The sequence below is a fragment of the Salvelinus fontinalis genome, chromosome 3, assembly GCF_029448725.1.
Source record: "Salvelinus fontinalis isolate EN_2023a chromosome 3, ASM2944872v1, whole genome shotgun sequence".
NCBI lineage: Eukaryota > Metazoa > Chordata > Actinopteri > Salmoniformes > Salmonidae > Salvelinus > Salvelinus fontinalis.
In genome coordinates this window covers 77,302,787-77,326,582 of record NC_074667.1, presented here as the reverse complement: position 1 = coordinate 77,326,582, position 23,796 = coordinate 77,302,787, and the positions used below count along the sequence as shown (strand labels likewise).

General features: G+C 52.7%; 1 protein-coding gene across 9 annotated transcripts in view; it reads left to right on the top strand.

Moving 5' to 3' along the window:
- The window catches only part of LOC129851498 (R3H domain-containing protein 2-like), a 98,169-nt gene that overhangs the window by 15,380 nt on the left and 58,993 nt on the right, over positions 1-23,796 (top strand). For all 9 annotated transcript variants that reach the window (XM_055918083.1, XM_055918085.1, XM_055918089.1 and 6 more), the window contains exons 2-3: positions 21,595-21,849; positions 21,963-22,178. In XM_055918083.1, the coding sequence (XP_055774058.1) occupies positions 21,996-22,178 (183 nt within the window). In that variant the 5' untranslated portion in view covers positions 21,595-21,849; positions 21,963-21,995. The remainder of the gene's footprint in view (positions 1-21,594; positions 21,850-21,962; positions 22,179-23,796) is intronic.

Sequence of the window (23,796 nt, the reverse complement as noted above, 5' to 3'; positions counted from 1 at the left end):
GTAACTTGACTATATACACATTGAGTAACGGTAACTATATACACAGTGAGTAACAATAACTTGACTATATACACAATGAGTAACGATAACTTGACTATATACACAGTGAGTAACGATGACTATGTACACAGTGAGTAACGATAACTTGACTATATACACAGTGAGTAACGATGACTATTTACACAGTGAGTAACGATAACTTGACTATATACACAGTGAGTAACGATGACTATATACATAGTGAGTAACGATAACTATATACACAGTGAGTAATGATAACTTGACTATATACACAGTGAGTAACGGTAACTTGACTATATACACAGTGAGTAACGGTATCTTGACTATATAGACAGTGAGTAACGATAACTATATACACAGAGTAACGATGACTATATACATAGTGAGTAACGATAACTTGACTATATACATAGTGAGTAACGATAACTTGACTATATACACAGTGAGTAACGATAACTATATACATAGTGAGTAACGATAACTTGACTATATACACAGTGAGTAACGATAACTTGACTATATACACAGTGAGTAACGATGACTTGACTATATACACAGTGAGTAACGATGACTTGACTATATACACAGTGAGTAACGATGATTATATACATAGTGAGTAACGATAACTTGACTATATACACAGTGAGTAACGATAACTTGACTATATACACAGTGAGTAACGATAACTTGACTATATACACAGTGAGTAACGATAACTATATACACAGTGAGTAACGATAACTATATACACAGTGACTAATGATAACTTGACTATATACACAGTGAGTAATGATAACTTGACTATATACACAGTGAGTAACGATAACTTGACTATATACACAGTGAGTAACGATAACTTGACTATATACACAGTGAGTAATGATAACTTGACTATATAGACAGCGAGTAACGATAACTTGACTATATACACGGTGAGTAACGATAACTTGACTATATACACAGAGTAACGATAACTTGACTATATACACAGTGAGTAACGATAACTTGACTATATACACAGTGAGTAATGATAACTTGACTATATAGACAGTGAGTAACGATAACTTGACTATATACACGGTGAGTAACGATAACTTGACTATATACACAGTGAGTAACGATAACTTGACTATATACACGGTGAGTAACGATAACTTGACTATATACACAGTGAGTAACGATAACTTGACTATATACACAGTGAGTAACGATAACTTGACTATATACACGGCGAGTAACGATAACTATATGCCCTGTGAGTAACAATAACTTGACTATATACATAGTGAGTAATGATAACTATATACACAGTGAGAAACTGTAACTTGACTATATACACAGTGAGTAACGATAACTTGACTATACACAGTGAGTAACGATAACTATATACACAGTGAGTAACAATAACTATATACATAGTGAGTAATGATAACTTGACTATATACACAGGGTTGGTGTGCAGGGGTACGAGGTAATTGAGGTAGATATGTACAGTACTCCTTGACTTTTTCCACATTTTGTTAGGTTACAACCTTATTAAAAATGTATAAAATTGTTTGAAAAAAAACAGAAATATAACATTGACAACTATTCAGACCCTTTACTTTGTTGAAGCACCTTTGGCAGTGATTACAGCCTTGAGTGTACTTCGGTATGACGCTCAGACTTGGAACACCTGTATTTGGGGAGTTTCTCCCATTCTTCTCTGCAGATCCTCTCAAGCTCTGTCAGGTTGCTGCACAGATATTTTTAAGTCTCTCCAGAGATGTTCGATTGGGTTCAAGTCCGGGCTCTGGCTGGGCCACTCAAGGACATTCAGAGACTTGTCCCGAAGCCACTCCTGTGTTGTCTTGACTGTGTGCTTCAGGTCATTGTCCAGTTGGAAGGTGAACCTTCACCCCAGTCTGAGGTCCTGAGCGCTCTGGAGCAGGTTTTCATCAAGGATCTCTTTGTATTTTGCTCCATTCATCTTTCCCTCGATCTTGACTAGTCTCCCAGCCCCTGCCGCTGAAAAACATCCCCAGAGCATCATACTGCCACGACCACGCTTCACCGTAGGGATGGTGACAGGTTTCCTCCAGACGTGACGCTTCGATCCTGACTATGCCACTTAATATAATGTATATGTATATACTGTACTCTATATCATCTACTGCATCTTGCCATCTTTATGTAATACATGTATCACTAGCCACTTTAAACTATGCACTTTTATGTTTACATACCCTACATTACTCATCTCATATGTATATACTGTACCCGATACCATCTACTGCATCTTGCCTATGCCGTTCTGTACCATCACTTATTCATATATCTTTTTGTACATATTCTTTATCCCTTTACACTTGTGTGTATAAGGTAGTAGTTGTGGAATTGTTAGGTTAGATTACTCGTTGGTTATTACTGCATTGTCAGAACTAGAAGCACAAGCATTTCGCTACACTTGCATTAACATCTGCTGACCATGTGTATAATAACATTTGATTTGAGACTAGTCTCCCAGCCCCTGTCCCCTGGCTGATATTTTGTCTTACTCCCTAAAATGTTTTTTATTTTATTTGATAATTTCCTGTGATATTATTATTACTGCCACCACCATGCTTCACCATAGAGATGGTGTCAGGTTTCCTCCAGAAAGGACTCTTGGCATTCAAGCCAAAGCGTTTAATGTTGGTTTCATCAGACCAGAGAATCTTGTTTCTCATGGTCTGAGAGTCTTTAGGTGCCTTTTGGCGAACTCCAAACGGACTGTCATGTGCCTTTTTACTGAGGAGTGGCTTCCGTCTGGCCACTCTACCATAAAGGCCTGATTGGTGGAGTGCTGCAGAAATGGTTGTCCTTCTGGAAGGTTCTCCCATCTCCACAAAGGAACTCTGTAGCTCAGTCAGTGACCATCAGGTTCTTGGTCACCTCCCTGACCAAGGCCCTTCTCCCCCGATTGCTCAGTTTGGCTGGGCAGCCAGCTCTAGGAAGAGTCTTGGTGGTTCTTAACTTCTTCCTTTTAAGAATGATGGAGGCCACTGTGTTCTTGGATCTTCACTGCTGCAGACATTTTTTTGGTACCCTTCCCCATATCTGTTCCTCAACACAATCCTGTCTCGGAACTCTACGGACAATTCCTTCGACCTCATGGCTTGGTTTTTGCTCTGACATGCACAGTCAACTGTGGGACCTTATATAGACAGGTGTGTGCCTTTCCAAATCATGTCCAATCAATATAATTTACCACAGGTGGATTACAATCAAGTTTTAGAAACATCTCAAGGATGATCAAAGGAAACAACAGGATGCGCCTGAGCTCAATTTCGAGTCTCATAGCAAAAGGTCTGAATACTTACGTAAATTAGGTATTTCTGTTTTTAATACATTTGCTAAACACTTCTAAAGACCTGTTTTTGCTTTGTCATGATGGGGTATTGTGATGTCATGATGGGGCATTGTGATGCCATGATGGGGCATTGTGATGCCATGATGGGGCATTGTGATGTCATGATGGGGCATTGTGATGTCATGATGGGGCATTGTGATGTCATGATGGGGCATTGTGATGTCATGATGGGGCATTGTGATGTCATGATGGGGTTTTGTGATGTCATGATGGGGTATTGTGTGTAGATTGATGAGAATTTTTTTTTTTAATGTAATTTATTTTAGATTAAGTCTAACATAACATGTTAGTCAAGGGGTCTGAATACTTTCCGAAGGTACTGTACATATAGGTAGATAATAAACAGTAGCAGCAGTATACTGTAGGTAGGGGTAAAGTGACCAGGCAACAGAAGAGGTAACTGCAGTATACTGTAGGTAGGGGTAAAGGATAGATAATAGACAGTAACAGCAGTATACTGTAGGTAGGGGTAAAGGATAGATAATAGACAGTAACAGCAGTATACTGTAGGTAGGGGTAAAGTGACCAGGTAACAGGATGGATAATAAACAGTAACAGCAGTATACTGTAGGTAGGGGTAAAGGATAGATAATAGACAGTAACAGCAGTATACTGTAGGTAGGGGTAAAGGATAGATAATAGACAGTAACAGCAGTATACTGTAGGTAGGGGTAAAGTGACTAGACAACAGGATAGATAATAGACAGTAACAGCAGTAAACTGTAGGTAGGGGTAAAGGATAGATAATAGACAGTAACAACAGTATACTGTAGGTAGGGGTAAAGGATAGATAATAGACAGTAACAGCAGTATACTGTAGGTAGGGGTAAAGGATAGATAATAGACAGTAACAGCAGTATACTGTAGGTAGGGGTAAAGGATAGATAATAGACAGTAACAGCAGTATACTGTAGGTAGGGGTAAAGGATAGATAATAGACAGTAACAGCAGTATACTGTAGGTAGGGGTAAAGGATAGATAATAGACAGTAACAGCAGTATACTGTAGGTAGGGGTAAAGGATAGATAATAGACAGTAACAGCAGTATACTGTAGGTAGGGGTAAAGGATAGATAATAGACAGTGGCTGCCCTGCTCTCTCTCTCCACTGTCTCCTGGATGGCTGCCCTGCTCTCTCTCTCTCTCTCCACTGTCTCCTGGCTGCCTGCCCTGCTCTCTCTCTCTCTCCACTGTCTTCTGGCTGGCTGCCCTGCTCTCTCTCTCTCTCTCCACTGTCTCCTGGCTGCCTGCCCTGCTCTCTCTCTCTCTCCACTGTCTCCTGGCTGGCTGCCCTGCCCTGCTCTCTCTCTCTCTCCACTGTCTCCTGGCTGCCTGCCCTGCTCTCTCTCTCCACTGTCTCCTGGCTGCCTGCCCTGCTCTCTCTCTCTCTCTCCACTGTCTCCTGGCTGCCTGCCCTGCTCTCTCTCTCTCTCCACTGTCTCCTGGCTGGCTGCCCTGCCCTGCTCTCTCTCTCTCTCTCTCCACTGTCTCCTGGCTGCCTGCCCTGCTCTCTCTCTCCACTGTCTCCTGGCTGCCTGCCCTGCTCTCTCTCTCTCTCTCCACTGTCTCCTGGCTGCCTGCCCTGCTCTCTCTCTCTCTCCACTGTCTCCTGGCCGGCTGCCCTGCTCTCTCTCTCTCTCTCTCTCTCTCTCTCCACTGTCTCCTGGCTGGCTGCCCTGCTCTCTCTCTCTCTCTCTCTCTCTCCACTGTCTCCTGGCTGGCTGCCCTGCTCTCTCTCTCCACTGTCTCCTGGCTGCCTGCCCTGCTCTCTCTCTCCACTGTCTCCTGGCTGCCTGCCCTGCTCTCTCTCTCTCTCTCTCTCTCTCTCCACTGTCTCCTGGCTGGCTGCCCTGCTCTCTCTCTCCACTGTCTCCTGGCTGCCTGCCCTGCTCTCTCTCTCTCCACTGTCTCCTGGCTGGCTGCCCTGCTCTCTATCTCTCTCTCCACTGTCTCCTGGCTGCCTGCCCTGCTCTCTCTCTCTCTCCACTGTCTTCTGGCTGGCTGCCCTGCTCTCTCTCTCCACTGTCTCCTGACTGCCTGCCCTGCTCTCTCTCTCTCTCCACTGTCTCCTGGCTGCCTGCCCTGCTCTCTCTCTCTCTCTCTCCACTGTCTCCTGGCTGCCTGCCCTGCTCTCTCTCCTCCACTGTCTCCCTGGCCTCCTCGGCTGCCCCTGCTCTCTATCTCTCTCCACTGTCTCCTGGCTGGCTGCCCTGCTCTCTCTCTCTCCACTGTCTCCTGGCTGGCTGCCCTTCTCTCTCTCTCTCTCTCTCTCTCTCTCTCTCTCTCTCTCTCTCTCTCATCCTCTCTCCTCATCTCTCTCTCTCTCTCTCTCCACTGTCTCCTGGCTGGCTGCCCTGCTCTCTCTCTCCACTGTCTCCTGGCTGGCTGCCCTGCTCTCTCTCTCTCTCTCTCTCTCTATCTCCACTGTCTCCTGGCTGCCTGCCCTGCTCTCTCTCTCTCTCTCTCTCTCCACTGTCCTCCTGGCTGCCTGCCGCTGCTCTCTATCTCTCTCCACTGTCTCTCCTGGCTGGCTGCCCTGCTCTCTCTCTCTCTCCACTGTCTCCTGGCTGCCTGCCCTGCTCTCTCTCTCTCTCCACTGTCTCCTGGCTGCCTGCCCTGCTCTCTCTCTCTCTCCACTGTCTCCTGGCTGGCTGCCCTGCTCTCTATCTCTCTCCACTGTCTCCTGGCTGGCTGCCCTGCTCTCTCTCTCCACTGTCTCCTGGCTGGCTGCCCTGCTCTCTCTCTCTCCACTGTCTCCTGGCTGGCTGCCCTGCTCTCTCTCTCTCTCTCTCTCTCTCTCTCTCTCTCTCTCTCTCTCTCTCTCTCTCTCTCTCTCTCTCTCTCTCCTCTCCTCTCTCTCTCTCTCCACTGTCTCTCTCTCTCTCTCTGCTCTCTCTCTCTCTCCACTGTCTCTCTCTCTCTCTCTCTCTCTCTCTCTCTCCACTGTCTCTCTCTCTCTCTCTCTCTCTCTCTCTCCACTGTCTCTCTCTCTCTCTCTCTCTCTCTCTCTCCACTGTCTCTCTCTCTCTCTCTCTCTCTCTCTCTCTCCACTGTCTCCTGGCTGGCTGCCCTGCTCTCTCTCTCTCTCCACTGTCTCCTGGCTGCCTGCCCTGCTCTCTCTCTCTCTCCACTGTCTCCTGGCTGCCTGCCCTGCTCTCTCTCTCTCTCCACTGTCTCCTGGCTGCCTGCCCTGCTCTCTCTCTCTCTCTCCACTGTCTCCTGGCTGGCCTGCCCTGCTCTCTCTCTCTCTCCACTGTCTCCTGGCTGCCTGCCCTGCTCTCTCTCTCTCTCCACTGTCTCCTGGCTGCCTGCCCTGCTCTCTCTCTCTCCACTGTCTCCTGGCTGCCTGCCCTGCTCTCTCTCTCCACTGTCTCCTGGCTGGCTGCCCTGCTCTCTCTCTCCACTGTCTACTGGCTGGCTGCCCTGCTCTCTCTCTCTCCACTGTCTCCTGGCTGGCTGCACTGCTCTCTCTCTCTCCATTGTCTCCTGGCTGGCTGCCCTGCTCTCTCTCTCTCTCCACTGTCTCCTGGCTGCCTGCCCTGCTCTCTCTCTCTCTCCACTGTCTCCTGGCCGGCTGCCCTGCTCTCTCTCTCCACTGTCTCCTGGCTGCCTGCCCTGCTCTCTCTCTCCACTGTCTCCTGGCTGGCTGCCCTGCTCTCTCTCTCTCTCTCTCCACTGTCTCCTGGCTGCCTGCCCTGCTCTCTCTCTCTCTCTCTCCACTGTCTCCTGGCTGCCTGCCCTGCTCTCTCTCTCTCTCTCTCTCTCTCTCTCTCTCCACTGTCTCCTGGCTGCCTGCCCTGCTCTCTCTCTCTCCACTGTCTCCTGGCTGCCTGCCCTGCTCTCTCTCTCTCCACTGTCTCCTGGCTGCCTGCCCTGCTCTCTCTCTCTCTCTCTCTCCACTGTCTCCTGGCTGGCTGCCCTGCTCTCTCTCTCTCTCTCTCCACTGTCTCCTGGCTGGCTGCCCTGCTCTCACTCTCCACTGTCTCCTGGCTGGCTGCCCTGCTCTCTCTCTCCACTGTCTACTGGCTGGCTGCCCTGCTCTCTCTCTCCACTGTCTCCTGGCTGGCTGCCCTGCTCTCTCTCTCCACTGTCTCCTGGCTGGCTGCCCTGCTCTCTCTCTCTCCACTGTCTCCTGGCTGGCTGCACTGCTCTCTCTCGCCACTGTCTCCTGGCTGCCTGCCCTGCTCTCTCTCTCTCTCCACTGTCTCCTGGCTGCCTGCCCTGCTCTCTCTCTCTCTCCACTGTCTCCTGGCTGCCTGCCCTGCTCTCTCTCTCTCTCCACTGTCTCCTGGCCGGCTGCCCTGCTCTCTCTCTCCACTGTCTCCTGGCTGCCTGCCCTGCTCTCTCTCTCTCCACTGTCTCCTGGCTGCCTGCCCTGCTCTCTCTCTCTCTCCACTGTCTCCTGGCTGGCTGCCCTGCTCTCTCTCTCTCTCTCTCTCCACTGTCTCCTGGCTGCCTGCCCTGCTCTCTCTCTCTCTCCACTGTCTCCTGGCTGCCTGCTCTCTCTCTCTCTCCACTGTCTCCTGGCTGCCTGCCCTGCTCTCTCTCTCTCTCTCCACTGTCTCCTGGCTGCCTGCCCTGCTCTCTCTCTCTCTCTCCACTGTCTCCTGGCTGCCTGCCCTGCTCTCTCTCTCTCTCCACTGTCTACTGGCTGGCTGCCCTGCTCTCTCTCTCCACTGTCTCCTGGCTGGCTGCCCTGCTCTCTCTCTCCACTGTCTCCTGGCTGGCTGCCCTGCTCTCTCTCTCTCCACTGTCTCCTGGCTGGCTGCACTGCTCTCTCTCGCCACTGTCTCCTGGCTGCCTGCCCTGCTCTCTCTCTCTCTCCACTGTCTCCTGGCTGCCTGCCCTGCTCTCTCTCTCTCTCCACTGTCTCCTGGCTGCCTGCCCTGCTCTCTCTCTCTCTCCACTGTCTCCTGGCCGGCTGCCCTGCTCTCTCTCTCCACTGTCTCCTGGCTGCCTGCCCTGCTCTCTCTCTCTCCACTGTCTCCTGGCTGCCTGCCCTGCTCTCTCTCTCTCTCCACTGTCTCCTGGCTGGCTGCCCTGCTCTCTCTCTCTCTCTCTCTCCACTGTCTCCTGGCTGCCTGCCCTGCTCTCTCTCTCTCTCCACTGTCTCCTGGCTGCCTGCTCTCTCTCTCTCTCCACTGTCTCCTGGCTGCCTGCCCTGCTCTCTCTCTCTCTCTCCACTGTCTCCTGGCTGCCTGCCCTGCTCTCTCTCTCTCTCTCCACTGTCTCCTGGCTGCCTGCCCTGCTCTCTCTCTCTCTCCACTGTCTCCTGGCTGCCTGCCCTGCTCTCTCTCTCTCTCCACTGTCTCCTGGCTGCCTGCCCTGCTCTCTCTCCACTGTCTCCTGGCTGCCTGCCCTGCTCTCTCTCTCTCTCTCCACTGTCTCCTGGCTGCCTGCCCTGCTCTCTCTCTCCACTGTCTCCTGGCTGGCTGCCCTGCTCTCTATCTCTCTCCACTGTCTCCTGGCTGGCTGCCCTGCTCTCTCTCCACTGTCTCCTGGCTGGCTGCCCTGCTCTCTATCTCTCTCCACTGTCTCCTGGCTGGCTGCCCTGCTCTCTCTCTCTCCACTGTCTCCTGGCCGGCTGCCCTGCTCTCTCTCTCCACTGTCTCCTGGCTGCCTGCCCTGCTCTCTCTCTCTCTCCACTGTCTCCTGGCTGGCTGCACTGCTCTCTCTCTCTCCATTGTCTCCTGGCTGGCTGCCCTGCTCTCTCTCTCTCTCCACTGTCTCCTGGCTGCCTGCCCTGCTCTCTCTCTCTCTCCACTGTCTCCTGGCCGGCTGCCCTGCTCTCTCTCTCCACTGTCTCCTGGCTGCCTGCCCTGCTCTCTCTCTCTCCACTGTCTCCTGGCTGCCTGCCCTGCTCTCTCTCTCTCTCCACTGTCTCCTGGCTGGCTGCCCTGCTCTCTCTCTCTCTCTCTCCACTGTCTCCTGGCTGCCTGCCCTGCTCTCTCTCTCTCTCCACTGTCTCCTGGCTGCCTGCCCTGCTCTCTCTCTCTCTCTCTCTCTCTCTCTCCACTGTCTCCTGGCTGCCTGCCCTGCTCTCTCTCTCTCCACTGTCTCCTGGCTGCCTGCCCTGCTCTCTCTCTCTCCACTGTCTCCTGGCTGCCTGCCCTGCTCTCTCTCTCTCTCTCTCTCCACTGTCTCCTGGCTGGCTGCCCTGCTCTCTCTCTCTCTCTCTCCACTGTCTCCTGGCTGGCTGCCCTGCTCTCACTCTCCACTGTCTCCTGGCTGGCTGCCCTGCTCTCTCTCTCCACTGTCTACTGGCTGGCTGCCCTGCTCTCTCTCTCCACTGTCTCCTGGCTGGCTGCCCTGCTCTCTCTCTCCACTGTCTCCTGGCTGGCTGCCCTGCTCTCTCTCTCTCCACTGTCTCCTGGCTGGCTGCACTGCTCTCTCTCGCCACTGTCTCCTGGCTGCCTGCCCTGCTCTCTCTCTCTCTCCACTGTCTCCTGGCTGCCTGCCCTGCTCTCTCTCTCTCTCCACTGTCTCCTGGCTGCCTGCCCTGCTCTCTCTCTCTCTCCACTGTCTCCTGGCTGCCTGCCCTGCTCTCTCTCTCTCTCCACTGTCTCCTGGCCGGCTGCCCTGCTCTCTCTCTCCACTGTCTCCTGGCTGCCTGCCCTGCTCTCTCTCTCTCCACTGTCTCCTGGCTGCCTGCCCTGCTCTCTCTCTCTCTCCACTGTCTCCTGGCTGGCTGCCCTGCTCTCTCTCTCTCTCTCTCTCCACTGTCTCCTGGCTGCCTGCCCTGCTCTCTCTCTCTCTCCACTGTCTCCTGGCTGCCTGCTCTCTCTCTCTCTCCACTGTCTCCTGGCTGCCTGCCCTGCTCTCTCTCTCTCTCTCCACTGTCTCCTGGCTGCCTGCCCTGCTCTCTCTCTCTCTCTCCACTGTCTCCTGGCTGCCTGCCCTGCTCTCTCTCTCTCTCTCTCCACTGTCTCCTGGCTGCCTGCCCTGCTCTCTCTCTCTCTCCACTGTCTCCTGGCTGCCTGCCCTGCTCTCTCTCCACTGTCTCCTGGCTGCCTGCCCTGCTCTCTCTCTCTCTCTCCACTGTCTCCTGGCTGCCTGCCCTGCTCTCTCTCTCCACTGTCTCCTGGCTGGCTGCCCTGCTCTCTATCTCTCTCCACTGTCTCCTGGCTGGCTGCCCTGCTCTCTCTCTCTCCACTGTCTCCTGGCCGGCTGCCCTGCTCTCTCTCTCCACTGTCTCTTGGTTGGCTGCCCTGCTCTCTCTCTCCACTGTCTCCTGGCTGCCTGCCCTGCTCTCTCTCTCTCTTCACTGTCTACTGGCTGGCTGCCCTGCTCTCTCTCTCCACTGTCTCCTGGCTGCCTGCCCTGCTCTCTCTCTCTCTCCACTGTCTCCTGGCTGGCTGCCCTGCTCTCTCTCTCCACTGTCTCCTGGCTGGCTGTAGGTTGGTGGGAACCAGACAGTGATTTGTTTTCTAATTCTTTGTGGATCTGTGTGATCTGAGGGAAATATGTGTCTCTAATATGGTCATACATTTGGCAAGAAGTTAAGAAGTGCAGCTCAGTTTCCACCTCATTTTGTGGGCAGTGTGCACATAGCCTGTCTTCTCTCTCTCTCTCTCTCTCTCACTTTCTATCATCAATCACACAGTATAACCTCATGTGTCCATTCGACAGCTTGACTGGTGACACTGATCTATTGTAGACTTCAGGGCAGACGGTTTCAGCCTAAAACACCACACAGTATAGTTGACTTTGGAACAGCTAAGGGTGATATACCCCAAACCTGGGATGGAAGCCACTGGACAGGAGCACTGCCCAGTGGTCAGTAGTCAGGATTAGTGGTTCATGTCTGGGGGAGAGAGGGAAGTAGCAGGAGACCTGGCTGGCTGGATGAAGGGAGAGGGGGAGGGAGGGAGGTAGCTGGGTGCTGGGAGGGAGGTAGCTGGGTGCTGGGAGGGAGGTAGCTGGGTGCTGGGAGGGAGGGATGGATGGAGGTAGCTGGGTGCTGGGAGGGAGGGGAGATGGAGGTAGCTGGATGAAGGGAGAGGGGGAGGGAGGGAGGTAGCTGGGTGCTGGGAGGGAGGTAGCTGGGTGCTGGGAGGGATGGATGGAGGTAGCTGGGTGCTGGGAGGGAGGGGAGATGGAGGTAGCTGGGTGCTGGGAGGGAGGGAGGGATGGAGGTAGCTGGGTGCTGGGAGGGAGGAGGGATGGAGGTAGCTGGGTGCTGGGAGGGAGTGAGGGATGGAGGTAGCTGGGAGGGAGGGGGGGTGGAGGTAGCTGGGTGCTGTGAGGGAGGGGGGATGGAGGTAGCTGGGAGGGAGGGGGGGTGGAGGTAGCTGGGTGCTGTGAGGGAGGTAGCTGGGTGCTGAGTGGGAGGTAGCTGGGTGCTGGGAGGGAGGGAGGGATGTAGCTGGGTGCTGTGAGGGAGGGAGGTAGCTGGGAGGGAGGGAGGGATGGAGGTAGCTGGGTGCTGGGAGGGAGGGAGGTAGCTGGGTGCTGTGAGGGATGTAGCTGGGTGCTGGGAGGGAGGGAGGTAGCTGGGTGCTGTGAGGGAGGGAGGTAGCTGGGTGCTGTGATGGAGGGAGGGAGGTAGCTGGTCGCTGTGAGGGAGGGAGGGAGGTAGCTGGGTGCTGTGAGGGAGGGAGGGAGGTAGCTGGGGGCTGTGAGGGAGGGAGGGAGGTAGCTGGGGGCTGTGAGGGAGGGAGGGAGGTAGCTGGGTGCTGTGAGGGAGGTAGCTGGGTGCTGTGAGGGAGGTAGCTGGGTGCTGTGAGGGAGGTAGCTGGGTGCTGTGAGGGAGGTAGCTGGGTGCTGTGAGGGAGGTAGCTGGGTGCTGGGAGGGAGGGGGGATGGAGATAGCTGGGTGCTGTGAGGGAGCTAGCTGGGTGCTGAGTGGGAGGTAGCTGGGTGCTGTGAGGGAGGTAGCTGGGTGCTGGGAGGGAGGGGGGATGGAGATAGCTGGGTGCTGTGAGGGAGGTAGCTGGGTGCTGTGAGGGAGGTAGCTGGGTGCTGAGTGGGAGGTAGCTGGGTGCTGGGAGGGAGGGAGGGATGTAGCTGGGTGCTGTGAGGGAGGGAGGTAGCTGGGAGGGAGGGAGGGATGGAGGTAGCTGGGTGCTGTGAGGGAGGTAGCTGGGTGCTGAGTGGGAGGTAGCTGGGTGCTGGGAGGGAGGGAGGGATGTAGCTGGGTGCTGTGAGGGAGGGAGGTAGCTGGGTGCTGTGAGGGAGGGAGGTAGCTGGGTGCTGTGAGGGAGGGAGGGAGGTAGCTGGGCGCTGTGAGGGAGGGAGGGAGGTAGCTGGGGGCTGTGAGGGAGGGAGGGAGGTAGCTGGGTGCTGTGAGGGAGGTAGCTGGGTGCTGTGAGGGAGGTAGCTGGGTGCTGTGAGGGAGGTAGCTGGGTGCTGTGAGGGAGGTAGCTGGGTGCTGTGAGGGAGGGAGGGAGGTAGCTGGGGGCTGTGAGGGAGGGAGGGAGGTAGCTGGGTGCTGTGAGGGAGGGAGGGAGGTAGCTGGGTGCTGTGAGGGAGGTAGCTGGGTGCTGTGAGGGAGGTATCTGGGTGCTGTGAGGGAGGTAGCTGGGTGCTGTGAGGGAGGGAGGGAGGGAGGTAGCTGGGTGCTGTGAGGGAGGGATGGAGGTAGCTGGGTGCTGTGAGGGAAGGATGGAGGTAGCTGGGTGCTGTGAGGGGGAGATGGAGGTAGCTGGGTGCTGTGAGGGAAGGATGGAGGTAGCTGGGTGCTGTGAGGGAGGGAGGGAGGGAGGTAGCTGGGTGCTGTGAGGGAGGTAGCTGGGTGCTGTGAGGGAGGTAGCTGGGTGCTGTGAGGGACGTAGCTGGGTGCTGTGAGGGACGTAGCTGGGTGCTGTGAGGGACGTAGCTGGGTGCTGTGAGGGACGTAGCTGGGTGCTGTGAGGGAGAGAGGGAGGTAGCTGGTCGCTGTGAGGGAGGGAGGGAGGTAGCTGGGTGCTGTGAGGGAGAGAGGGAGGTAGCTGGTCGCTGTGAGGGAGGGAGGGAGGTAGCTGGTCGCTGTGAGGGAGGGAGGGAGGTAGCTGGGTGCTGTGAGGGAGGGAGGGAGGTAGCTGGGTGCTGTGAGGGAGGGAGGGAGGTAGCTGGGTGCTGTGAGGGAGGGAGGGAGGTAGCTGGGTGCTGTGAGGGAGGGAGGGAGGTAGCTGGGTGCTGTGAGGGAGGGAGGGAGGTAGCTGGGTGCTGTGAGGGAGGGAGGGAGGGAGGGAGGGAGGTAGCTGGGTGCTGTGAGGGAGGGAGGGAGGTAGCTGGGTGCTGTGAGGGAGGGAGGGAGGTAGCTGGGTGCTGTGAGGGAGGGAGGGAGGGAGGTAGCTGGGTGCTGTGAGGGAGGGAGGGAGGGAGGTAGCTGGGTGCTGGGAGGGAGGGAGGGAGATAGCTGGATGCTGTGAGGGAGGGAGGGAGGTAGCTGGGTGCTGTGAGGGAGGGAGGTAGCTGGATGCTGTGAGGGAGGGAGGGAGGTAGCTGGATGCTGTGAGGGAGAGAGGGAGGTAGCTGGGTGCTGTGAGGGAGGGAGGGAGGTAGCTGGGTGCTGGGAGGGAGGGATGGAGGTAGCTGGGTGCTGTGAGGGAGGGAGGGAGGTAGCTGGGTGCTGGGAGGGAGGGAGGGAGGGAGGTAGCTGGGTGCTGTGAGGGAGGGAGGGAGGGAGGTAGCTGGGTGCTGTGAGGGAGGGAGGGATGGAGGTAGCTGGGTGCTCTGAGGGAGGGAGGGATGGAGGTAGCTGGGTGCTGTGAGGGAGGGAGGGAGGTAGCTGGGTGCTGTGAGGGAGGGAGGGATGGAGGTAGCTGGGTGCTGTGAGGGAGGGATGGATGGAGGTAGCTGGGTGCTGTGAGGGAGTGAGGGATGGAGGTAGCTGGGTGCTGTGAGGGAGGGAGGGAGGTAGCTGGGTGCTGTGAGGGAGGTAGCTGGGTGCTGTGAGGGAGGGATGGATGGAGGTAGCTGGGTGCTGTGAGGGAGGTAGCTGGGTGCTGTGAGGGAGGGATGGATGGAGGTAGCTGGGTGCTGTGAGGGAGGGAGGGAGGGAGGTAGCTGGGTGCTGTGAGGGAGGGAGGTAGCTGGGTGCTGTGAGGGAGGGAGGGAGGTAGCTGGGTGCTGGGAGGGAGGGAGGGAGGTAGCTGGGTGCTGGGAGGGAGGGAGGGAGGTAGCTGGGTGCTGGGAGGGAGGGAGGGAGGTAGCTGGGTGCTGTGAGGGAGGGAGGGAGGTAGCTGGGTGCTGTGAGGGAGGGAGGGAGGTAGCTGGGTGCTGTGAGGGAGGGAGGGAGGTAGCTGGGTGCTGTGAGGGAGGGAGGTAGCTGGGTGCTGTGAGGGAGGGAGGGAGGTAGCTGGGTGCTGGGAGGGAGGGAGGGAGGTAGCTGGGTGCTGGGAGGGAGGGAGGTAGCTGGGAGCTGTGAGGGAGGGAGGTAGCTGGGTGCTGTGAGGGAGGGAGGTAGCTGGGTGCTGTGAGGGAGGGAGGTAGCTGGGTGCTGTGAGGGAGGGAGGTAGCTGGGTGCTGTGAGGGAGGGAGGGATGGACGTAGCTGGGTGCTGTGAGGGAGGGAGGTAGCTGGGTGCTGTGAGGGATGGAGGGATGGAGGTAGCTGGGTGCTGTGAGGGAGGGAGGGATGGAGGTAGCTGGGTGGGTGGGAGGGGGGGGGGGGGTAGCTGGGTGCTGTGAGGGATGGAGGGATGGAGGTAGCTGGGTGGGTGGGAGGGAGGGAGGTAGCTGGGTGCTGTGAGGGATGGAGGGATGGAGGTAGCTGGGTGGGTGGGAGGGAGGGAGGTAGCTGGGTGGGTGGGAGGGGGGGGGGGAGGTAGCTGGGTGCTGTGAGGGAGGGAGGGATGGAGGTAGCTGGGTGGGTGGGAGGGAGGGAGGTAGCTGGGTGGGTGGGAGGGGGGGGGGGAGGTAGCTGGGTGGGTGGGAGGGAGGGATGGAGGTAGCTGGGTGCTGGGGGGGAGGGAGGGAGGGATGGATGGAGGTAACTGGGTGCTGGGAGGGAGGGAGGGAGGGATGGATGGAGGTAGCTGGGTGCTGGGAGGGGGGGGGGTAGCTGAGTGGGAGGCAGGTAGCTGGGTGCTGGGAGGGAGGGATGGATGGAGGTAACTGGGTGCTGGGAGGGAGGGAGGGATGGATGGAGGTAGCTGGGTGCTGGGAGGGAGGGGGGGGGGTAGCTGGGTGCTGAGTGGGAGGGGGGGGGGTAGCTGGGTGCTGGTAGGGAGGGATGGAGAGAGCTGGGTGCTGTGAGGGAGGCAGGTAGCTGGGTGCTGGGAGGGAGGGATGGAGGGATTGGACATTGCTCACATGATAGGTGGTTCAGATTGGATTGATGGCTCAATTTGTTGCAGTAATGGAGCATGGTGTTTACTGTCTACAACTGTTGGTTTGCTACCTGCCTGGACCACATGCACTGAGGCCAATATTAACTACCTTTGTGATTGATTTATTGGGGGAAAATTGGGTGCACTGAGTACAATCCAGGGGATAACACATTAAAGTGAACATCACTTGTTTCCAATTTTTTCCCTGATGGTATACACACGACTCAGACCAGACACAGGAAATCAACAGCAGTCCCTACAGTACAAAACAGCATCATTAGAATTAACAAGTAAAAAAGGAGAGAGGAGAGATGTCAACTTGTCCTAGAGATCCTAATCTCATCAGTTGTCCTCCTGGACTCTGAAAACATCTATAAAAAAGGAGAGAGGAGAGATGTCAACTTGTCCTAGAGATCCTAATCTCATCAGTTGTCCTCCTGGACTCTGAAAACATCTATATCGTTATCAGGAATACTGTAGCAGCTAAGATGGCCTCGTGGCCAGATCTCTGCCTGCAGCGATGTAGCAGAGGCATAAATGCTTGTTAGTGACGCTAAGTGCCATGTGTTTTAACTAGCGATATTTGGGGAAATATTTCTGTAACATTTGGTGAATGTTTTTGTTTGAGATGTGACTCCGGCTGGTCTCAGTAGCTGGCTCGTAGCTGTTCATATGTGAGTGTGGAGCCCCAGGAAGCGTGGTCCACCTCCCGATCTGTCCACGTTCACTAGTTAGCTCCTCAGGCCTCTCTGTCTCAATGTGCGTCTGCTCCTCAATCTGCTTAGTTCAGGGGTCACCTGAAACCGATCTGCTGAGCCTATTCCCGACACACAGCACAAAACAGAGTAGTGTGTCAAGGAGTCATCCATCTGTGCACTTCACTAGAATGTTTATGAATTGGATCACTTTCCGTGTGTGCTGGTGTTTTGTAACTCAGTTAATTTTTCCTGTGTGTGTGTGAGAGAGATTGTGAGAGAGCTGCGCTCCTTAAATCTGCAGAGCTAGGTTATTGGGGATGGGAAAAGGGTAATACTGAGAGGTGTGTATTTGGGTTTTACATGAAGGGGGGTGGTACAGTGAGAGAAGTGTGGGGGTGTGTTTTTGGGTTCTACGTGAAAGGGGGTGCTACAGTAAGAGAGAGAGAGAGGTGTGTGTTTTGTTCGCCAGGCAGGAAGGGGGGGGGGGGGGGGGGGGGTGCAACAGAGAGATGGGGGTGTTGAGGGAGCTCTCTGGTTTTCTCTTGGTGACAGAGCCTGTTGCCATGGAGCTGGGCCTCCCATTGGTGGAGGCCTCGGCCAATCGCACGGCAGCACAGTCTGTTTCGTCATTGATTTAAAAAAAATGTCTCTCCCCTGCTCCCCCTGCCATGTCTCTCGCTCTGCTCCCCCTTCCCAAACTAGAAGAAGAGCAGAAATGACGTAAGGTCCATAAGGGGAACGGGGCCAATTTCCGGTGTTTCTTTTGACATTTTGTTTCTTTGAGTGGTAGCCTCCAATCCATTCAGCACACTGAATTGGATTGGAGGCTAACCACGTTACACTTGATTCATTGACATAGTCGTCCTAGGTGACAACATTTGCATCACATGGGAGCCCAAAAACCACTGCTGTGTTGAATGTAAAGATTTGTGGACATGGGTGAATGCAGCATGCTTTGAGCCCCTCCTGTGGGTAGTAGATCAACAGTCATCTGTAATACTAGTGTCATGATAACAGTGTTAGGAGGACTTGTCCTGACTCCTGACACTATTCACAATGAGCTCATCATGATGAACGTTCATTGACAAGTGTGGCTGGAAAAGGTGACGTAGTCATCTTTTTATTTTTGTAATTATTTTTGTTGATTCAAATCGCATGAATGGAGAGAAGAGGTGAGTTTATTTTTGTTCTCTTGATGACCTGCTGCTGTGAAGGATGACTTGGAGAAAGGTTCCCCTGTCCCTCTCTTTTTCTGTACCGGTATCTTTGTTTCTCTCTTCCCCGCCCACATTCCAGCACTCATCAATAATGGATAGAAAGGATCTCCTCTCTCTCCCTCTCTCTCTCTCTCTCTCTCTCTGTGTCTTTCTTTCTCTCCTCTGTCTTTACAATGAACAAGGGCGGGGTGATTATGGCCAGCAACTCTGCTATCTCTGTCCGTGTCTCTCTTTCTCCCCCTCCCTCTTTCAATCTTGACCTCCTACACACACTCTCTCTTCTCTTCTCTGTCATAGAGGATACCCCTGCTCTGCCCTCCTCTGTTTTGTCCTCACTCCCTCTTCCTCTTCTCTGTCATAGAGGATACCCCTGCTCTGCCCCTCTGTTCTGTCCTCACTCCCTCTTCCTCTCCCTCTTCCTCTTCTCTGTCAGAGAGGATACCCCTGCTCTGCCCCTCTGTTCTGTCCTCACTCCCTCTTCCTCTCTCTCTTCCTCTCCCTCTTCCTCTTCTCTGTCAGAGAGGATACCCCTGATCTGCCCCTCTGTTCTGTCCTCACTCCCTCTTCCTCTCTCTCTTCCTCTTCTCTGTCATAGAGGATACCCCTGCTCTGCCCCTCTGTTCTGTCCTCACTCCCTCTTCCTCTCTCTCTTCCTCTTCTCTGTCATAGAGGATACCCCTGCTCTGCCCCTCTGTTCTGTCCTCACTCCCTCTTCCTCCCTCTCTTCCTATTCTCTGTCATAGAGGATACCCCTGATCTACCCTTCCTCTGTTCTGTCCTCACTCCCTCTTCCTCTCTCTCTTCCTCTTCTAATGTGTCCTCTTAATGATAAGCCTGCTGACGTCATCATCCCCCTCTCTGCTCAGCTCTGACTCATTCCCTCTGTTTTTCTATTTTTCTCTCTCTCTGCCTCTCTATCCCTCTCTCTCTCTGCCTCTCTATCCCTCTCTCTCTCTCTGCCTCTCTATCCCTCTCTCTCGCTCTGCCTCTCTATCCCTCTCTCTCTCTCTGCCTCTCTATCCCTCTCTCTCTCTCTGCCTCTCTATCCCTCTCTCTCTCTGCCTCTCTATCCCTCTCTCTCTCTCTGCCTCTCTCTGCCTCTCTCTCTCTCTGCCTCTCTATCCCTCTCTCTCTCTATGTTCCTCTCTCTCCCTCTCTTTCTGTGCCTCTCTGTTCCTCACAGCTCTCTCTCTCTCTCTCTCTGTTCCTCTCTCCCTCTCTGTTCCTCACAGCTCTCTCTCTCTCTCTCTCTCTGTTCCTCTGTACACTGTGCTACATTTCCATTTACCTTCATCTTTCATTCAGGTTCTGCAGTACACACACACACACACACACACACATCTCTCCTCTCCATTATAAAATTCAACCTGCTAAATGGCCATGTGATTACAGCTGCAGTTTATAAATAACTAGCAGCTACATTGGTTCCCTATAACTTACAGAAGCCTATATTATAGCATAAACCCCCTGTTTTTTCTCCTGTCGTCCGGTACCAACTATTGCTTAGACCCTGACCTGCTACGACCCACAAAAAAGGCTAAATTAACCGGAGGGACAGGGAGTCAATACCTGCACTAAATAACCCTCAGTGAATCTGTCTTCAGCAGGCTCTGTCTGTCTTCCAGACTTGGCTTCATATTCTATTTGAAATAATACAAATCATTTGAGAATTTTCTTTAGCCTTGCCTGGAGTGCCAGGTCAAAAGTGGGTGTGGTTTGCACTTTGGGGACTAGTCTATTGGTCCCATTGCTACAGGCAAGCTCAATCAAGAACAGCTGTAGGCTATTTGCAATGGTATTTTAAATACTATTTGCCTCTTCAGAGCTGAGTGTGGGTGGTTGGGTGGTTGTGTGGGTGGGTGGTTGTGTTTGTGGGTGTTTGGGTGGTTGTGTGGGTGGGTGGTTGTGTTTGTGGGTGGGTGGTTGTGTTTGTGGGTGTTTGGGTGTTTGTGTGGGTGGGTGGTTGTGTGTGTGGGTGTTTGTGGGTGGTTGTGTTTGTGGGTGTGTGTGTGGGTCAAATCAAATTTTATTTGTCACATACACATAGTTAGCAGATGTTAATGCGAGTGTAGCGAAATACTTGTGCTTCTAGTTCCGACAATGCAGTAATAACCAACGAGTAATCTAACCTACAACTAAACAAGTACCTTATTACACACAAGTGTAAAGGGATAAAGAATATGTACATAAAGATATATGAATGAGTGATGGTACAGAACGACATAGGCAAGATGCAGTAGATGGTATAGAGTACAGTATATACATATGAGATGAGTAATGTAGGGTATGTAAACATAAAAGTGCATAGTTTAAAGTGGCTAGTGGTACATGTATTACATAAAGATGGCAAGATGCAGTAGATGATATAGAGTACAGTATATACATATACATTATATTAAGTGGCATTGTTTAAAGTGGCTAGTGATACATTTTTGATCAATTTCCATCAATTCCCATTAGTAAAGTGGCTGGAGTTGAGTCAGTATGTTGGCAGCAGCCACTCGATGTTAGTGGTGGCTGTTTAACAGTCTGATGGCCTTGAGATAGAAGCTGTTTTTCAGTCTCTCCGTCCCTGCTTTGATGCACCTGTACTGACCTCGCCTTCTGGATGATAGCGGGGTGAACAGGCAGTGGCTCGGGTGGTTGTTGTCCTTGATGTTCTTTATGGCCTTCCTGTGACATCGGGTGGTGTAGGTGTCCTGGAGGGCATATTGTGTGTGGGTGGTTGTGTTTGTGGGTGTGTGGGTGGGTGGGTGGTTGTGTTTGTGGGTGGTTGTGTTTGTGTGTGGGTGGGTGGTTGTGTTTGTGGGTGGTTGTGTTTGTGGGTGGGTGGTTGTGTGGGTGGTTGTGTTTGTGGGTGGGTGGTTGTGTGGGTGGTTGTGTTTGTGTGTGGGTGGGTGGTTGTGTTTGTGGGTGGGTGGTTGTGTTTGTGGGTTTGTGTGGTTGTGTGGGTGGTTGTGTTTGTGTGGTTGTGTTTGTGGGTGGTTGTGTGGGTGGGTGGTTGTGTGGGTGGGTGGCCTGGTCATTGATGCATTGTGCTGCTGCCTCAGTGATGAGGTCCTTGCTGTGCCTGGGTTTTCCCCTGCTTTGGGAATCCCTGCCTGCTATACAGCCTCCTCTCCTGTCTGCATCACACACACACACACACACACACACACACACACACACACACCACACACACACCACACCACACCACACCACACCACACCACACCACACCACACCACACCACAAACACACACACCACAAACACACACACCACAAACACACACCACAAACACACACCACAAACACACACACCACAAACACACACACCACAAACACACACCACAAACACACACCACACACACACACACCACAAACACACACCACACACACATACACACACACACACACACACACACACACAGAGCTTCCTGATGACTTTCGAGGAAACTGTGTTAAACTGAAGAGAGCCGTGTTACTCCACTCTGTGTCCTGTTTGTCTTGCTCTGGTGTGTGTGCCCTGTTTGTTTGTCTTGCTCTGGTGTGTGTGTCCTGTTTGTTTGTCTTGCTCTGGTGTGTGTGTCCTGTTTGTCTGTCTTGCTCTGGTGTGTGTGTCCTGTTTGTCTGTCTTGCTTTGGTGTGTGTGTCCTGTTTGTCTGTCTTGCTCTGGTGTGTGTGTCCTGTTTGTCTGTCTTGCTTTGGTGTGTGTGTCCTGTTTGTCTGTCTTGCTCTGGTGTGTGTGTCCTGTTTTCATTAGCTTCGTGTTGTTAAAGAGTGAGCGGGAGAGAGAAACACACTGTCTCTACTCCGTCAGTAAGCTGTTGTAAAGTTTCTGAACCAAAAAAAAACTAGTTATATTTCAGCCCAGGTCTGCAAGTGTTCATTAATGCACTGCCTGAATTCATACTTCCACAGCCAGCCCGGAAGCTCTGTCCTCCCACGCTTTGAGCAGTGAGTCAGCCGAGACCCAGTCAGAGGCTCGGCGTGTTGTAACGGTTAGTGACGTCATTCTACCTTTCTCTCATCCCCAGCGGTCCTGGCTGGAGGAGCTCTCATCAACATGCTGCTGCACTGAGACACACGCGCGGATATACTGACGGACGGACGGATAGACCCACTCACCTGGTGTCTCTCGTCTCGGCTGTTTTCTCCCCCCCCCCCCTCTATATGGAACGTGCTATGGAATACCCTCGCCCAGCGGAGCGGCACAGTCCTCCTCTGTAGAGCCCTCTCCTGGGAACACACTCCATAAGGAATCAGCGCAGAACAGCTGACCTCCTAGTCAGGTACAGTTCACTGTATTCGACTCCTCCTACCGTGTTTAGGGTCCAGAGTTTTCTTCAGCCCAGGTCGTAACCTGTACCTGTACAGCCTTGAACCTCTAACTCTTGTTTAACAGTCTCTGAGTCCCTCCTACCCCCCTCTTGAGAGGATGTCCGTGAGCCTGGCTGGGGAGGACATCCAGGCGGAGGGGGATATTGGAAGTAGTGGAGCGTTCGATGATGACTTGATGATGAAGCTCTCCCCATCCCCTGAACCTTGCCAGGGACAGGAGGGTGCTGGGGGCACCGGGGAGGGCATGGAGGCGGAGGAGAGCGCCACACAGGACTCACAGGTAACTGACCTCAACGCCAATGTGGTTGCTTCCTAATAATCTCTCCTTTCTCCCGAATTGTGGACTTGTTTACTTCCCTTAATGGAAGTGATGCTTTTACATTTGTGGTGAGGAGTAAACGAGTACACACTTCAGGAGAAAGGAGATATTATTGGGAAACACCCTTTTGCATCCTCGGCACTGCACTTCTAGGGTTGTAATTTCCAGAAAAGTTTTTGAAGGAATCGTCCTGCTACACTAGTGAATAAATTGTCTGTGAATTCTGTGGCTGTCTAGATTTGAACATATTCAGACATTTTATATTGTAATGACAAAGCATATTTTTTGCTGACGTGCTCAAAATACACAGTGAGACGTCTTTTTCAGTTCTGTTTGAACCTGCGCTCCCATCATGCATTGCATAGTTGCATACGGCCACGATGCACATGCTCTGCAAGGCTGCGACTGGAGTGTAGTGGGGGTGGGTTGGCAGGGTTTGGATGTGGTTGAGAAAAATTTCCCCTTTTTTAGTGAATGACTGTCATAGACACTTAAGTGTTGCGCAATACGTGCTTTTTTGAGTTCGGTTTCGGTTCTTTTATTACAAAAATAATCACGGTTTTCGATTTCGTTTTCAATTAAAAATTTAAGCATTAAATGGATTATCAAAGTAATGACATTAAAATGATTTTAGAGCTTCCCTCAGCCATCAATCTGACACTGACAGTGAGTTGAAAAGTAAAGTAGATAAAGCATACTTTGAAGACTACTTTTGCGAACTATTACTAACTATCAATCGGGTAGAGCTACCTCACAAACTGTCTCTATCCCTCTCGTCATCATGTTGTCATTCCTCTCTCATGCGGTCTCATATGGTGTGTATCCACTTCTGTCCGTGGCCGGAAAGAATGGGCGCAATGGATTATGGTCATTGTAGTTAATTACCACATTTCTGCGCTAAACTAGGTTGAATATTTACCTAATGTAAACTACAACTTCCAATCAGCCTAGCGTCCCACATAGTTCTTGACTTATGCCGCGTTCACGTCCTAGTCGGAACTAGGAAACTTGTACATTTCCGACTTGCTAAATGGTTGTAAGTTATACACGTGCCGTGTTCAACCAGTTAGCAAGTCAGACATTTAAGAGTTCCGATTAGCTTTGATTTCAATTTAGAGAAATGGCGTGTTGAGCTCACAAAAAAAAATGGATTTTGAGGAATTGAACAGCGTCGAGCACCTAGTTAAAAAAAACAAAAAAAAACGAAACAAAGGTTTTTCTCTCAATGCTATGCACGCTACATCGCTCAGTGCTGTGCACACTACATCAAATCAAAGTTTATTTGTCACGTGCGCCGAATACAACAGGTGTAGTAGACCTTACAGTGAAATGCTGAATACAACAGGTGTAGTAGACCTTACAGTGAAATGCTTACTTACAGGCTCTAAAAAACAGTGCAAAAAAGGTATTAGGTGAACAATAGGTAGGTAAAGAAGTAAACCAACAGTAAAAAGACAAGCTATATACAGTAGCGAGGCTACATACAGACACCGGTTAGTCAGGCTGATTGAGGTAGTATGTACATGTAGATATGGTTAAAGTGACTATGCATTTATGATGAACAGAGAGTAGCAGCAGC